At 34.1% G+C, this 17257-nt stretch overlaps 1 protein-coding gene across 2 annotated transcripts in view; it reads right to left on the reverse strand.

The window, feature by feature from the left end:
• Positions 1-271: 271 nt before the first annotated feature.
• Positions 272-17257, reverse strand: part of LOC149802912 (pseudouridylate synthase RPUSD1-like) — a 38110-nt gene continuing 21124 nt past the window's right edge. For both annotated transcript variants that reach the window (XM_089952406.1, XM_089952405.1), the window contains exons 3-5: positions 10553-10676; positions 9908-10112; positions 272-4821 (exon numbers count right to left, since the gene is read on the reverse strand). In XM_089952406.1, coding sequence (XP_089808532.1) covers positions 4553-4821; positions 9908-10112; positions 10553-10676 — 598 coding nt within the window. In that variant the 3' untranslated portion in view covers positions 272-4552. The remainder of the gene's footprint in view (positions 4822-9907; positions 10113-10552; positions 10677-17257) is intronic.

The raw sequence follows: 17257 nt of genomic DNA on the forward strand, positions 1-17257 counted from the left end.
TCACATTTGAGAATGACAAACCATTGATTAGATTAGATGCTTTATGTTACTTACATAATATTTATAGCAGCATTTCATTGGTCAATTGAAATGAGTTGACCTCACACTACCATGACCACTAGCTCTTATGTGGGTAGGATTTGCATGTCTTATAACTTTTTAAAATTTAACCCACTTTATTTGATCTGATGGAAAAAAACATGTAATTAATGTGATAATACATAGCAGGTCTACCTTGAATTGATTGTAATAACACGACAAACACTTCAAAGATCAAAACAGCATTTAATTAGGTTCTCAAAGAAGCACTCATGGACATAATTGAGATGGTTGGTTGACACTTTGCACATTGCAGTACAAGAGGGCATATGGAATTTATGATGATTACACAGAAACTGAATTAAAAGAAAGAACAAAAACAGGAATTTCACTTGATAAAATGTATTTAATTGGTATTTTATCTTAATGTGTTTCCACCAGTAAACATTACAGTAGAGCCTCTCTCAAGACAGGTGGTCTCTCATAACAAGTCATACCACCATATAATCAATGAATCTGTACACTGAAAATATGGTCTTTCAAAACAGTTGGTCTCACATAGCAGTGGTCTTTCAAGACAGGTTTTACTGTACTGACATTCTCATGATCAAACTTTCTATGAATATTGCTATTTATAGAATACTATTAATTTTTATTTGTAAAGAAAATTTAACAATTAAAAGTTGTAATTTTTGTAATGTTGATTTGAATTTACGGACACTATCTACCCCTTTTCATGATAAAACAAGCAAAATATCAAAGTTTCCTTTACCAGTTGAACTATCAAAAACATCAAAGATAATTGCAAAACAATCTAAACTTGGCTCAGTTATGCATTACACCAGTGACCTGTTAGCTCCACTCACTTTATACAAGTTTTACTTAACTGTGATATTAGACACAAAGACACAGTGATCACATTCAAGAGAGCTCTCAAAACTCACTTATTTCGACTGCAAGAACAAACTTAAAGACCTAATAATGTTTCCTACCTTAAATATTCTCAGCATGTTTTTTTTAATGTTTTTCTAATTTCATGGTGTTTGTTTCTGTAATCATATCATTATATGTTTTTTTATATCTTATAGGTGTTGTCTAATGTTGTAAAGCACTTAGAGCTTCTAAAGATTAGGTGCCATACAAAGTTCTCATCATTATTATTATTACTGGTCAATAAGGTGTATACAATAGTCTAGCAAATGTCAATCGCTGTCCCATACAGTAAATTTGTTATGGATAGTGTGTGCTCAGTAGGAAATTATGCCAATGGGTAATTATGACTTATGGGTAATTATGCCAGTGGGTAATTATGACTGATGGGTAATTATGCCAGAGGGTAATTATGACTGATGGGTAATTATGCCAGTGGGTAATTATGACTGATGCCCAGGCCCAAATCAATGTGCATCATAAAAAGGACATGTTGAAATTCCATGAGTCTGAAATGGGTCACATTTAAATTCCAAGTGTCAAAACACGAGGGTATGCATCTATTAGGAACTCGTAACAGGTATACCATGCTTCATTCCATGATATCAAGACTCTAAAATTATTCAGTGGAAGAAAAAGAAGTCCAGAAAGTTTAAATGTTGAGCCAATATGGTTTCTGACATTCCTTCTAATGATGATGCATATATGCCAACCCCTGGTGAGGAAAAAGTGTAATCCAAGCAGACAAAAAGTAATCCAAGCAGAAAAAGAGTAATATACGTTTAACATAATAAAATTCAATAAGCATATGTACAAAATGATTTATTTACCCCTCTGGTCTTTTAACATTAATTACTGCTTCAAGTTTTTATATATAGCACTTTGGGTTTTAAAAAGCAACATACTCTCATATTGCATTACAAAACACTTATGAATGTTTTGCACACCAGTAGAGCACTAAGTGCTGGGTAACAGAGCCTGGATCTGAATTCAGTTTTATTTTTGTTAACAATACTGAACAACACTCAAAGTCAGCATTAGAACCAAGAACCAATATTCCTTTCATAACCTGACAAAGAAGAGGAAATATCTATCTTCCAGTTACTGGGTCTTCTAGCTGGGAAAAAACGTGCCACTGCACATCAACTCTGTCTGCATGAAGTACATCAGGTAGAATGCCAACATGATACTTCAGGAGTTCTCCTAATTTACTGGCAGCCTTTCCTGTAGCAAGATGCATCATATGACAAGGACAACCTGGTATGAACACTGATGGAGACATTTTTCAAAATATAGAATGCAACTCCTTTATGAATTCTAGTCATCACTGATGCATTATCAGCTGAAAACCCCATACATTTCTGCCAACTTATGTTTATTCAAACCATTATTAAGCAAATGATAAATGTTTTCTCCAGTGGAATCTAATATGTTAATTCTGGTAATAAAAGAAGAGCTCTCTGACTTTGCCCTTTTCATTGTCAAAGTCTCTTACACAGACTGGGTACAACTTTTTGTCATCATAATCACGGCTCCTGTCTGTTGCAATACTAAATGTCCCAATTTTCATGGCTTCTGCAATTTTAAGTGAATTATCTTCTGCTAAACACCTAACAATATTAGATGATTTTGTTCTTGCACATGCATATTTTCTGTTTGAACAAAAAACAAACAGTCTTCTACTGCTAGGGGTAGTCTGTGTTCTATTAACACCTCTACATTTATAAAATTCATGTGCACAATTTAGTTCTGCTGTAAAAATGAAGTTACCTTAGCATTGGAGTTAGTAAAACAAGCTAATTCAATGTTTCTTTGTTTTACCACTATGATCAATATTAAAACCCTTTCCACACAGCCTAAAATGAGAATGAAGCTGTCCTAGAATGGAACACTGTATTGTGTAATTCATGTATTCATCTTTGAATCGGTTTTTTGTCTTTTCTAATCCATCTGTGAAATGATTTGAAAAACATTTGTGCTCTAATACACGCATTGACTAGAATGAATCTGACTTGACTTTTGGTGCCAAATACCTATAGACTGGTTCTGTACCAGATATGAATTAGAACAAAGAATATGCGAGCAAAGGTTAAAAATTAGAAAACCAGTCTGTTCTCTTCTAACTAAACCATACAGCTGCTATAAATAGAAACCAAGGTCAAAAGTATGAAAGTAGAAACCAGCATGTTTCTTATAAATATGCCAGCTGATATAAATAGGACATAATACTGTTACGAATGTGCATGCAAATCTACAGACAAGTGTACTCTTATGTCATAGTTATGTAGAAGCCGTCTTTTCTAGAATACGGTCTGAAAGATTAATGGGATGTTAATAAAAATGAGAAAACAAATAATTCACTTTTTGGGGAGGGAGATAAATTGAAAACGTGTAATCCAAATACATTTACGCTTAAGGCGTAATTTAGTGAAAAAAAGTGTAATGATTATGCCAAAAGCATAATGGTTGGCATGTATGATGATGTATAAGTATGTAAAGTTACATAACCTAATCTCAAATCGCTCTTGAGTCAAAGATAGAAACCATGTTATGGCACAAGAAAACCTTCTACCAATACTGTATCAGCACACTTAGTTCATCTTTTAGTCTAAAATGGCTCTGAAAGTTACAAAGCAGATGGGAAAGTGTAATGGAAAATACTGAGCAGTGACCTGGAAGATAGACTACCAATGTGTTATGAAACACACCTTCTCATAATACTCTACAAATATAACAAGTTTCATCACTTACTTATTAATGACTTTATAGGGCGGAAGGCACATGTTGACCGAAAAATAAAAATATTGAGTCCTGAGACTTTTACCTTGAAATAAATTACCCTCCCCCCCCATTGCATGTTACACAGCTTCTGACAATGAACACACAAAGTTTCATTCCCAGAACACAAACAACTTTAAAGCTGTGGAAAGGATGCAAAAGTGTTACATACTGACAAACAGAAATTTAGTCTCCAGCTTTTCCTTGCAAAGATGGGGACAATAATGTACTGAGAAATCAGGGTCTATGCTGTTTTATGCACCATTTCAAGTGTGTTTGTGTGATTTGAATTTTTAACATGGCTTTAACAATTTTTCAGGAATATTGCAACAATGTCTGCAGTATGACAGTTTATGGTGATGTCTAGCACAAGGGAATCATACCAAAACTATGTAGCATCATGTCCCACCCAGTCATATTATCCTGACACCAGGCTGACCAGTCCTAACACTAACCTCTTAATGCTGAGCGCCAAGCAAGGCAGCTGCTAGTACCATTTTTATAAGTCTTTGGTATGATGTGGCCAGGGTTTAAACCTACAACCTCCCCTATCCGAGGTAGATGCTCTAACCACTGGAGTGGTCCATGAAATATACGTTATCCAGACTATGAACACACTGACTCCTGATCTGCTAGCACATTATGTAACATTTATAATTTACCCCTTCTACTGATAGATAAAGCTTTTTTGACAAGTTTTATGGTGACAGCTTGTGTCAAATTAATGAGGCAAGATAAATATATCCATTCATTCAAAGACATTAAAAATCATTAAAATCGTATAATTTATGTTCATAAATTCATGTCATGAATCTTCATTTTCACCATCTAATTTTTCCACAGCCTCACTGTAATCAAGGCAAATTTCACTGGGTTGCCATTTTTTGTCACATGCAGGAGTGAAGGGATCAGATGCAGTCACATCCAGCTTTTCATCATCAAGGGATGCTGTGAGCCTGTACGCATGCAGCATCATTCTAAATGGGCCAATGTCTGTTCGATTGCTGTAGGTGAAGTCTCCGACAACTGGGTGACCTATGTGGTGACAGTGGACACGTAACTGATGTGTACGACCTAGTTTAAAAAAACAAAGAAATGAATAGAGATTTACTTTTGTGACATAAATTGTATAGGGTGTCATAAATTTTCAGCTGATAAGGCCATTCTTAATATCATCTGTTTAATTACCAAGACCCAAAAGTCTTAGTACTAGGTGAGGTTGGTGTGGGTCATTATGTTATCACTGCTACATGATATTTTAAAACAGAGAAAAAGGGCAGCAACTGAGTAAACCAGAAGGCACCAACCATAGTTTCTTTTAAGAATGGCTTAGTTCTAAAATTTTCTGCTCTATTCCAAGTCTTATTACATCAAAGTTACCATAGACTACGGTGGACTAGTGGTTAGAGTGTCCGCCTCGGATGTGGGAGGTTGTGGGTTCAATCCCCAGCCGAGTCATACCAAAGACTAATAAAAATGGTACTAATAGCTACCTCGCTTGGCGCTCAGCATTAAGAGGTTAGTGTTAGGACTGGTTGGTTTGGAGTCAGGATAATGCGACTGGGTGGGACAGCATGCGACATGTCTGCAGCATGATGCCCCAGTGCTAGACATTACTATAAACTGCCACACTGCAGACATTGTAGCAATATGACTGAAATTTTTTTAAAGCTACCTTAAAATCCAAATCACCCCCCAACACACACACTACATAATGGGAACCATACTACTACCAACAAGGTCTTTGAAGACGTGGTCTCTCATTAGAACTTATCAAGATATGTAACAAAACAAAATGGTGAATTACAAGTATGGTCTTAAAGGACAGATGGTCTCCTTAAAATGTGGTCTTAAACAGGCATTTTCCCTATACTATGATCTTCTAAGTTAGGTTTTACTGTATGCAAGTAAAAATAAATATTTAACAAATGATAACAATTAAGGAAATTTATTCCAGGGCAATACTGAAGGTAATCTTCTTAAAAAACAAAACAACCAAAATGTAAATGCCGATTCCTCAACTAGACAAATAGTAGAAATGGAATGTCATAACATTAGCAGCCAAGCTTCTGATTAACAAATTCTTTAAAAAATCTTTTAAACAGAAGTCATATTAACAGTAAAAGTAAAAAAAAACAATTAAAGCAATGATATTAATGATTATAGCTGTGTTGCAAAAAGACAATTTCCAAATTACTTTCCTTGCACAATACTCCAGTAAACAATTGTGCTACACTGAAAAGCTAGGGGATTTAAATCTAAACACTTAATAAAGAAGGTTACTATTGAAAGATTTTATAATAAATGTCTACATTTCCACTGCAAATAATTCTGACTGAATTTTTTTAAAAATGAGCTTCCAAACAATATTGTTGTTCAATAAGTGCCCTTACACAGTATTATGAGATACTCTGTAAGACTGAAAATTAGTTGGGGACTTGGTGGCATTCTCCAAAAGAGAAAACAATTATGCATAAAATGCCTTCTTAAACATGTAATAAGTCAACAAATTTAATTTAACAATAAGCTCCTTCTTTTCTCTTGGTCTTTGATCATTTATGGGGACAACCACCAGGATAGACAAAAATACCACAAACAGCATAAAAATTATTTAAACAAATAAAATAACATTTACTATAATAATCTGGAGTTGATATATCTATTACTTGCACAGAAAATTAATAACTATAGGTTACTGCATTTTTATGGGAAAACATGAACAAGATTTTTGGATGGAAATAGTGCACAACCTTGGGAGTGCAGTATATCCATCTGACAAAACGAGTTCATATTTTCTCATACAAATGCAGTAACCTTTTATTATATGCTCGTTTTCTTATTCTACCCAAGGCTTAATTATATAAACAAAAATACACTACAAGAAACAAAGTAACTGAATGTATGCCATATTCCAAACTAAATATACAAAATGCAGATTCATCATTACACAACAACAAAATTATAAATGCATACATAACTCCACCCAGATAGACATAACTTTCGAAAAAAAAGTGCATGTGTACTTAAAATTTTAATTTGGAGTCATACTGTGAATGAATGCTCATTTCAACAACTTTTCCATTTGATCTGACATGAATAGATTTTGGTATTTTTGTCAATTTTGCAAAATTTACGTGATTATGGACTGGATTTATCTGTGACAATTCTACATGAAATACATCAGACTGAAGCAGCGAGCGAGAAGTGTGTTGACATTTGCAAGAGTGTTTCTGTTCTGTTACTGAATATTTGAAATCATAATGTGGGAAAAATTGCAATTATCAAAAAGACGCTATGGAATTTAATGTTTATTTCATTTTGAGTGCAGTAAGGAGAATGTAATTGCACTTGGAATATATTCAAAATTACACTATAATTTTGAAATGTGTAATCAAGCTTGTGAACCCATGACATGGCTCATGAAATTCAGATTGGCTGAACTAAGAAAAGTACATTTTGAGGAAATTCAGGATGTAAAACTAAGTATATTTTTTGGCCATTCTTATTACCAGCTAAACAAGACAGTTTATGACTTGTCACTTACATGTTATTTGTAGGTACCGAGCAATTTTATTAAATCTGGCCTCTATTGCCCGTCAAAATCTGAAACATTGTATCAAAAAAGTTAATGCAGAATGTAGCAAAGCAGCTGGTATGTGGAAGTCCATGAAACATCTGCTATAGTTCATTCAAAAACAATTTTAATCAACCAAAATATAAACCAAAATATAAAATGCCTAATACATGAGTGTACATGATTTGTTTACAAATCTTAAGTGCTGGCATCTGCATCCATTGTTTGTTTACAATAGAAAGTAGTGCAATATGAAGTGCACAAGAGTTCAATATCGTAAAATACTGAATGATTCTGACAATGTAAAGTTAATGGAGAAAAAATGAGCATATAATAATGACTTATTTCCTATCTAAAAGCAAAGTACAAATCTAGCCAACAATACAGTCAATAGTAATATATCAAGTGAATAATGGTAACTTCACAAAACAGGCAATCGATTTATGACCAAAGCTTAAAAATGATTTATGCAGGGTTGCAACTGTTGGTAATTCTGCAATCACCTGTTCATTTTAATCTTTACAGTTTGTTTTCTTTTGTGTGTAAATTTAATGAACCAATAAAGAAACATAATTATAGATACATGCATAGAAAAAACAAGAACTAAGACTATTCATTCCAATATCAAAACCAGAATTCAAATCAGAGACATAAATATTTTCTGCCATATCCAAGTTCCTATCTTCTGCTAAAATACCTTATAAGATATCCAAGTTCCTTTCTTCTTTTACATGAAAATTTTAAAGCATGTATGTGTTCTTTTTACATGAATATCTGAAAGCATATCCAAGTCTGATTCTTTCACATGAATATTTGAAAGCATACACAAGTTCCTTTTTACTTGAATATCTGAAAGCGTACCAAATTTATATCATTTACATGAATACCCGAAAGCACATCCAAGTTTGATTCTTATACATAAAAATCTGAAAGCATATCCAAGTTCCTTTTATATGAATAGCTGAAAACATATCCAAATTTGTACTTTTACATGAATATCTGAAAGCATATCCAAGTTTGCATCTTCTATATATCTGAAAGCATATCCAAGTTTGATTCTTTCACCTGAATATCTGGAAGCATATCCAAGTTTGCATCTTTTATATATCTGAAAGCATATCCAAGTTTGATTCTTTCACCTGAATATCTGAAAGCATATCCAACTTTGTATCTTCTACATGAATATCTGAAAGCATATCCAAATTTGTATCTTCTACATGAATATCTGAAAGCATATCCAAATTTGCATCTTCTACATGAATATCTAAAAGCATATCCAAGTTTGATTCTTTCACCTGAATATCTGAAAACATATCCATGTTCCTTTTATAAGAATGTCTGAAAGCAAATAAAAGCTCCTATCTTTTACACAAATTTCTGAAAGCATATAAAAGTTCCTGTCTTTTATATGATGCACAAACATGCTGCTTTTGCTTTATACTTTTTTACAGCACGATGTATTATATACTACTGTGAATCTGTTTAAAGTAGTAACTACCAAACAATGCAATTTGGACACAAAGAAAGAAAAAACTTTGTGGGAACTTAATGTTCTGGATTTGTTATTAAAATATAACAAAATTTACTCTCTTTCTATTGAACTTAGTTAGAAAGAAATAATGGAAATACTTCCCATTTGCTATTTGTACAGATGCATATGGTATACCTGCGAACATAAATGATGGAAGTCAAAATGGGGCATTAACAGATTCTTTTTTTTTGTTGACAAAGCTTGCAATGGTGAAAGCTCAATACAATGATCACTTTGTCATATATGTGCCTATCTGTGCAACTGTCTACACCCTCCATTATGGTCACTGTTCAGGATCTTCAGTTGAGTTAAGCGATGAAGTTGTTTAGCTTCTTTTTAAATAGAAGGATATCACAGCAAATAACAATTCTGTGATTTATATTTATGAATGATAAATTCGCAAAAATTAAGAGATCACAAAAATCGTACATTGGAAGAGCTCAATGCAGCAATAATTTTTTGTGTATACATGGACAGAAATGTTCAAATTTGCATGGACAGAAAATAAACAATCATAATGCTTGTTATCTTGAATCACAGAAAACACTAATGTGTACTAATCTGAAATAGAATCACTTTATGGGCAGAGTCAATAAAAGTGTAAATTTGTTAAACTTCACAATGTTCTCCAGCATTTAGTGTAGAAGTGATTGATGTGGACAGTTTGCATTTGAGTAACAGGGCCAAAAAATGATTCTGTAGATTTAGTGTGTGTGTGTGTGTGATTTGGATTTTTAACTTAATTTTCAGTCATATCGCTACAATGTCTGCTGTGTGGCAGTTTATAGTAATGTCTAGCACTGGGGCACCATGCCACAGACATATAGCATGATGTCCCACCCAGACACATTATCCAGATACTAGGCCGACCAGTCCTAACACTAACCTCTTAACGCTTAGTGCCTAGCGAGGCAGCTGCTAGTACCATTTTTGTAAGTCTTTGGTATGATTCTGCTGGGGTTCAAACCTGCGACCTCCTGCATCCGAGATGGACACTATAACCAGTAGGCCACATGAGCATTGGAGATTTAGTATTAGAGACGGATGATCCTCACCAGTGAATGGTAACATGAGGATCTTGGATACAGGCTGGTTGTCATAGAATCCCCTCTCTAGGCAAACCATCTTTGTTACAGCCATCCTTGGGGCTTTGCAGTAGGGATTCTCTGTTGTACACATCTTGTTTATGTCCTTCACACTGGAATCCTTCCCGATGGCAATTTTCACTACTCTTGCCAAGGAACTTACGTGACCTCGCACCTTGAGATGACAATTAAAAAGAAAATTCATCAGTCTTGTACTATTGCTTAATTTTATAGTAATTGTTTAAAACTAACATTTGTAAACAAGTTAAATGCTGATCAAGTGGTGAAATCCTCAGAAAATCATAGATTTGTATCTTTATTCAAAACAATGTCATGAAATGGAAACAAATTTCTGGGCACTGACCATGAGTTTCACATTAAGAAAAATTTCAGTTACTATATATACATATTTTACAGAAATAATCAGCATTTTATTAAAATTCTGTGTAAAAAAAACGTATGCATAACACATTGTCAGATTTTTAAGACAATAGTAAGGTAATTAAAAGTAGCCTAATTTCCTCATGATCATTTTTTCAATTTCTTGTCATTCCAAAATATAAACAAGTTTAGCTTGAATCATGGAACCAATCTAAAGAAAAGAGTTGTACTTACCAAGGCAAGATAATGCTTTGTTACTTTTCGATTCACAAAAGCCATGTTAATCTTAGCTCCAGTACTTCTGTTTAAAGCAAGACACAACACTCCAGTGGTGGCATAATCCAATCTATGGACAAACCTGAATAACCAGAAAAAATATAGGATTTAACTCCAATATAAAAAATGAATAACCTGAAGAAATATGGGGTTTAACCTAAATAACAAACATGAACAACCAAAGGAAATATGTGGGGTAACCCAAACAACAAACCTAAATGACTAGAGGAAATATGAGGTGTAACTTAAATAGCAAACATACATTAGGGAATTAATTTAACTTTGTTATAGCAAACTCTGACCAAATTTGAATAAAACCCAGGGAATAGTTGAAAGTAAAATATACACAAAGCGATTTCTCTTCTCTGTTGATTATGCTTGTCATTTTCAACTCATTCTCATCTATGCCCACCCAACTCCTCAATTTCACCCATGCCCACCCAACTCCTCAATCTCACCCATGCCCACCCAAATCCTTAATTTCATCCATGCCCACCCAACTCCTCAATCTCACCCATGCCCACCAAACTCCTCAATCCATGCCCACCCAACTCCCCAATCTCATCCATGTCCATCCCAAACCCTCAAAGCCTCTGATCAGGGTTTTTGTTATGGTCAGAAATATATATCTGCTCTTTGTCCTGTTGATATAATTACAATCTTTATTCCCCTTTTAGTACATTTCATAAACATAGCGCATCTGTACTTGTATTAGTCTCCTGCAGCCACTGTAAACATTAATTACCATCCTGAAAATAAGCTGAGGTGAAAGTGATCTTGACAATATAATGTTGGTCCCTTTTCTAACAATTTCTTTTGTTGCAGTTTCAACTGAACTCAGCCACCTACCTACCTATATACAACAGCAATAGATTCTTTAGTATGATATTCGGGTAAAGGTACTATAATGATTAATATATAAAAAACACAGATTAATTTTGTTTTTGTATGCTTTTTTTTGTTCAAGCATTGTTCCTAAAATCTGTTTACGAAGCTGTTATCATTGTCAATCCCTAGTAGAAACTAGATTTTATTTTGGTGCAAGTCACAGGCATTGAGTAACACTGGAGTGTCTGCCAATAGTACAACCTTGATTAGCCACTACTGACAAAGTCTCACATGAAAAGCATGCAGCATGCAGTTCATCCAAGTCTTACACTCCTTTACATGTACAATACATAGTTAACTGTTAATGGTTTTCTATAACAAAAAAACGTGTAATCATTAATATGGGAAGTTTACCACTGAGTAAATATATTTTTACTTCTAACTGCACTGGTCAGAAAGGGATTTTTGAGTAGGCTAGGATGTATATATTAGAAGTGCACAATATTACACATATACTGTGTGACTACCAAAATTTTTTTCTGTGGGTACGTACCAATGTAATTTTTCACTGTACTGGTAGTCAGTAGTTTCCACCAGTGAGGAATGTACAAAAATTCCAGAGTAATCCTGTTTTGAATTTAATGATATTAACTCCATGTTTTCATTTTTCATGACAAAATAATTTAAAAACTTTCTTTATTACTAAACTGCCATATTTGTTAAAAATTAATTTTAAATATCAAAAATAATTTTATATTGATGATCCTTTTATCATGTTTGACATGTGTCACATATGGAAAGGTGGTGATCAAAAGGGATGTGAAAAATATTCAGACCCAGTGCAACTTTGAGAAAAATTCTGCATTTAGAAAAATTAAGCCAGTTTTTAATAGTTTATTTACTAGGGTATCTTAATGTGTTAAGTACATGCATTCCTTTGTAAGACTGTGAATCATCTAAACATTTTCAGTAGAACAAATGTTTTCTATTTGAATTTTACACAATTCCTGAAGTCCACTAAATATTTTCTCATTTATGGAGTAAGTGTGTTTTATGTTTACTGGCTCTCTCTGATAATATCTTGCAAGGGTCTTGGCATTCCATTAAAGTTTCCCTGTCCACTATATCAATAGTGTAGCAAGTAAATAGTAAGCTTCAGTTTCAACACTTCCTTTTTTATTCAACCAGCTCTCTGTCAGCCTGATGTCTTTCACAGGGTGCCACCTATAGTGTAAGCATAATTATCCATCTGAGTTACAGTTTTCAGGTTACAACTTTGACAAGTAGTAACATAAACATAGCAAATTCATCTACTATTAGCTAATTTCAAAGAAAGGAGGATAATATTTTCTTTGAGCTGAGATATTTTAATTTCTTTTATGTCTTGATAATTTGTTCAAATAATGTAATGGATAGAATATGCTGTTATTTTATATTAAATCAGTTCAAGATAGTGTTTCCCACAGGTACTGACAGAAATTTTAAAGTATTATATAAGTGTCAGAGCCAACCCCCAGAACATCAAATTGTTGGCCTCTAATTGCAGTATACTATGGTACAAAGGTTTTCAGCATACTAAACTGCTATATTTGTTAAAAATAATGCTAAATATTAAAAATATATTTATACTTATGATCCTTTCATCGTGTTTGACATGTGTCACATATGGAAAGGTGGTGATCAAAAGGGATCTGAAAAATATTCAGACCCAGTGCAACTTTGAAAAAAATTCTGGATTTTGATAAATTATGCCATTTTTTAAATAGTTTATTTACCAGGGTATGTTACTGTCTTAACACATTAACCCCTGGTGACAAGTTTACGTGACAGGAGGTAGTAGCCTACTGCCGAGCTCTGTAGCGTCAAGGTCATGTATGATACACTAAAGTGGGTGGTATTATAGAAAGGTAGACAGATGTAGCTCTACAGTGACACCAAATAAGCTGGAATTTCTAGTTGCACTACAAAATACAGAGGGAAAAACCTATTTTTTGGACCTGAATTTTTTCTACCCAAAATTCACTCGTGGTCGGAATCTGATTTTGTGTCCGGATTGTAGACTTTTTGGTCTCATATCTAAGGCAGACCAGTATGAACTGCAAACAGACAGATGAACCTTTGCAAAAAGTAGGATAAGATGGGCTTTTGGAATAAAGAGTGGTCTTGATACGAAAATAATGGGTCCGTTAAGCAAAAACAATATTTAAAAAAAATAAAAGAACTCCAGCTTTTACCCTTCTGCTCATGCAAGAGCCAAATAGCCAATGAAAAACAATGTTTCTAACACAACTAGGCAGTATGTTATTGGAAGAGCACCTGGAAGTTGGTGTTTTAGGATGTATTCAGAAATAGCTTTCAAAATGTGTTTCCTACTTGAATTTCAGACGAAAATTACAAAAACCTCCAGGGGTTAATGATGTAAGTACATGCATTCCTTTGCAAGACTGTGAATCATCTTAACATTTTCAGTAGAACAATTGTTTTCTATTTGAATTTTATACAATTCCTGAAGTCCACTAAATATTTTCTCATTTATGGAGTAACTGTGTTTTATGTTTACTGGCTCTCTCTGATAATATCTTGCAAGGGTCTTAGCATTCCACTAAAGTTTCCCTGTCCACTATATCAACAGTGTAGCAAGTAAATTGTAGGCTTCAGTTTCAACACTTCCTTTTTTATTCAACCAGCTCTCTAATGTCAGCCCGATGTCTTTCACATGTCTATAGTGTCAGCATAATTATCCATCTGAGTTACAGTTTTCAGGTTACAACTTTGACAAGCAGTAACATAAACATAGAAAATGCATTTACTATTAGCTAATTTCAAAGAAAGGAGGCTAATATTTTCTTTGAGCTAAGATATTTTAATTTCTTTTATGTCTAGATAATTTTTTCAAATAATGTAATGGATAGAATATGCTGTTATTTTATATTAAATCAGTGCAAGATAGTTTTTTCCACAGCTACTGACAATATTTTTTATATTCAATAAGTGTCAGGGCCAACCCCCAGAACATCAAATTGTTGGTCTCTAATATAAATGCAGCATACTGTGGTACATATTGCTGTATATTCTGAAATACTGCAGTATACCAAGGTACAAAGTTTTTCATCGTATCAAGTTGTAGTATATATTCTGGAAAAATCAATGCTCTCACAAAACCAAACACTCATTCGTTTTACTGTTAGCACAGCATAAAATGCAGGTCACATTGACATTCTTTGGTTGTAAGGGTGTAGTTCTAATAGTGATGCATTCAATTATCAAGCTTCATGAACTTTTAACTCAAAATTTAAAGAAAGCTAAACAAGCATAAAATACAGGCCACAGAGACCTAATTTTCTATAAGAATACAGACCTCATCAAGATGCATCTACTCGCCAAGTTTAATGATTCTAGGCTGTATAGTATGCATTTAGCATGCCAAAAACTTGTGGTCACATGGGTGTGTTGGTAACAGATGCATGTCGTCATGAACTCCATAATTCTGGTATGAACACAGTACTTGAGAAATGAACATGAACTAAAATATTTAACCTAAATGAGAAGCACAAAATATGAGCTATAAATGAATGACCTATTAAAATCAAACACTGCTCATGAGATGTATCCTCTCACAAAGTTTCATGATTCTAGACAGGGTATGTATAAAGCATGCAGCATACATGTGCCCATGAGTTAAATGCAAAAACTTGATGCAAGTCAGTAAAACTTAAATGAAGGTCACTGACCTATTTGTATGGGTGTAGTACTAAGAAATATGTATACAATCATGAACATGAAAAACAAAAATTTAATAAAGCTCAACGAGTTAGGAAATATGGATTACAGCGACCTTCTTTTCAGATGGCAGACATGATTTTGGTCTTCCATAAAAAAAGGCGGAAAATACTTTATGGGGGGTGGGGAGTGTGGGTCCTCCCCCAACAGGGTCTTGAGGGGCAGCGCCACCGATCCAGGGGGTCCAGGCCAAAAATGTATTTTACACTGATAAAAAAACTGCGCCTGGTACAACTTATGATCATAAAATAAACCAAAATAATCATTGAAAAACTAATAAACTTACCAAAAACGTTCAACTTGACTTCAATAATTTCACAATATTTATTGTTATAATGAATTTGTTCTCCAATACTATTGATGCTGAAGTTCTTTCATGTGCAGATCAGTGTTCACATCATAATTAAGTCACAATAATTTGTCAATTTTTGCAGCAAATATATTATACTTCTCTCTTTTCATAAAAAATCAGTAAAATAAACACCCAAGTAAATCAACTATATACAAATAATCCCATACATTCACTTGTCTTTTCCTCCACTGGACTCAACCTGTTAATATGCTAGTCAAGCTCTTTTTGCAGCTTTGGCAAAGATTTCTTTAGCCTTCCTTTTTGTCACCACTGACTTTTTTGGCTCAATGTGTAATTGTTTCTTTTCCTTCTCAATGGGAGCCTTTTTCCTTTCAAGCTGGTGTTTGTATTGGCAACATGCAGTGCGCATATTCTGACAGGGGGCTACATCTGTTCTCTCATGCAAGAAATCTTTCTTCCTATAGTAATTAACTGCACTTTTTCCAAATGCCTTCTGAGCTTCAATTTTTCCACATGCACCTTCTTTTGTAGGTGCTGTTCCAAACTCTGCAAACTGCTTCTTCATTCCATTGCCACCAGTTTTCATTACATGAAGATTCAATGGATGAATTTAAACCTTTGACCAGTCAGAATACTCTTTACGAGAGACAAGTGCTAACTAACATATGGAACGAATAATTTACAAGTGTCATTGTGGAATGGGACCGGACAGATTGTTCTTAAAAAACTGGATTGGAAATTATATAAAAACAAACTATATCAAGAAAAATCTGATTCAAGTCAGGAGAAAAGTGGAATTCCACTTTAAAATGGAGAAAAATCATGTCTGAGATGGGGTCTTTTGTTGTATAAGTTTTAATGGCACTTTTAACTTAATACTGGGATATTATGCCAAGGAATTGGGACTTAAATGCAGAGGCAGCTGACTTGGGCTGACCTTGGTGGGTATTGAACCTCTAACCCTTGGATTATAAGTCTAATGCTGTACCAACTAAGCTACTTCAGCTCTCCAAGATGATGTGTAGCATCAAGGACAACTCTGGTGGCTATGTGGTTATAACATCCACCTCATAACGTGGGAGGTTGTAGGTGTAAACCACCGCTGAGTCATACCAAAGAATTATTTTAAAAATGGTACTAATAGCTGCCTCGCTAGGTGCTCAGCATTAAGACATTAGTGTTAGGACTGATCAGCCTGTTGTCAGGATAATGTGACTGTGCTGCCCCAGTGCTGGATATCACTATAAACTGCCACACTGCAGATATTGCAGTAATATGACTGAAAAATTGTTAAAGCTACATTAAAAATCCAAAACACGTACACACAAAGACACTATGTGTAGCATCAAAATGTATCTTTTTGCCAATCATTAAGTGTCAAGATGCAAGGTTTTAACTGTGATAAACTAGAGGTAAAACAAAAACCTAAGTGATCATGAGCTAACTGCAAAAACTTATCACAATCCTATAAAATGTGAAATGTAGGTCACAGTTACCTTTAACTGTATGGGTGTGGTATGAACAGAGTTTCATACACTCATCTTTTTTATGTTTCTAAAAAGCAGTGCTTGAGACTAAATACAAGTCAATGAATCATGAAAGACGGGTCACATGACCTTCTGTCGAGCTCAGGGTGCAGTACTCATCAAGATGCATCAGCTCACCAGGTTCCATGATTCCAGTTATAACATTATTTTTACAGCGAGCATAAAACTTAAATGAAACAACTAAACCAAAGATGT

Source organism: Sinohyriopsis cumingii, chromosome 3, assembly GCF_028554795.1.
Source record: "Sinohyriopsis cumingii isolate HCF-2022 chromosome 3, ASM2855479v2, whole genome shotgun sequence".
Lineage (NCBI taxonomy): Eukaryota > Metazoa > Mollusca > Bivalvia > Unionida > Unionidae > Sinohyriopsis > Sinohyriopsis cumingii.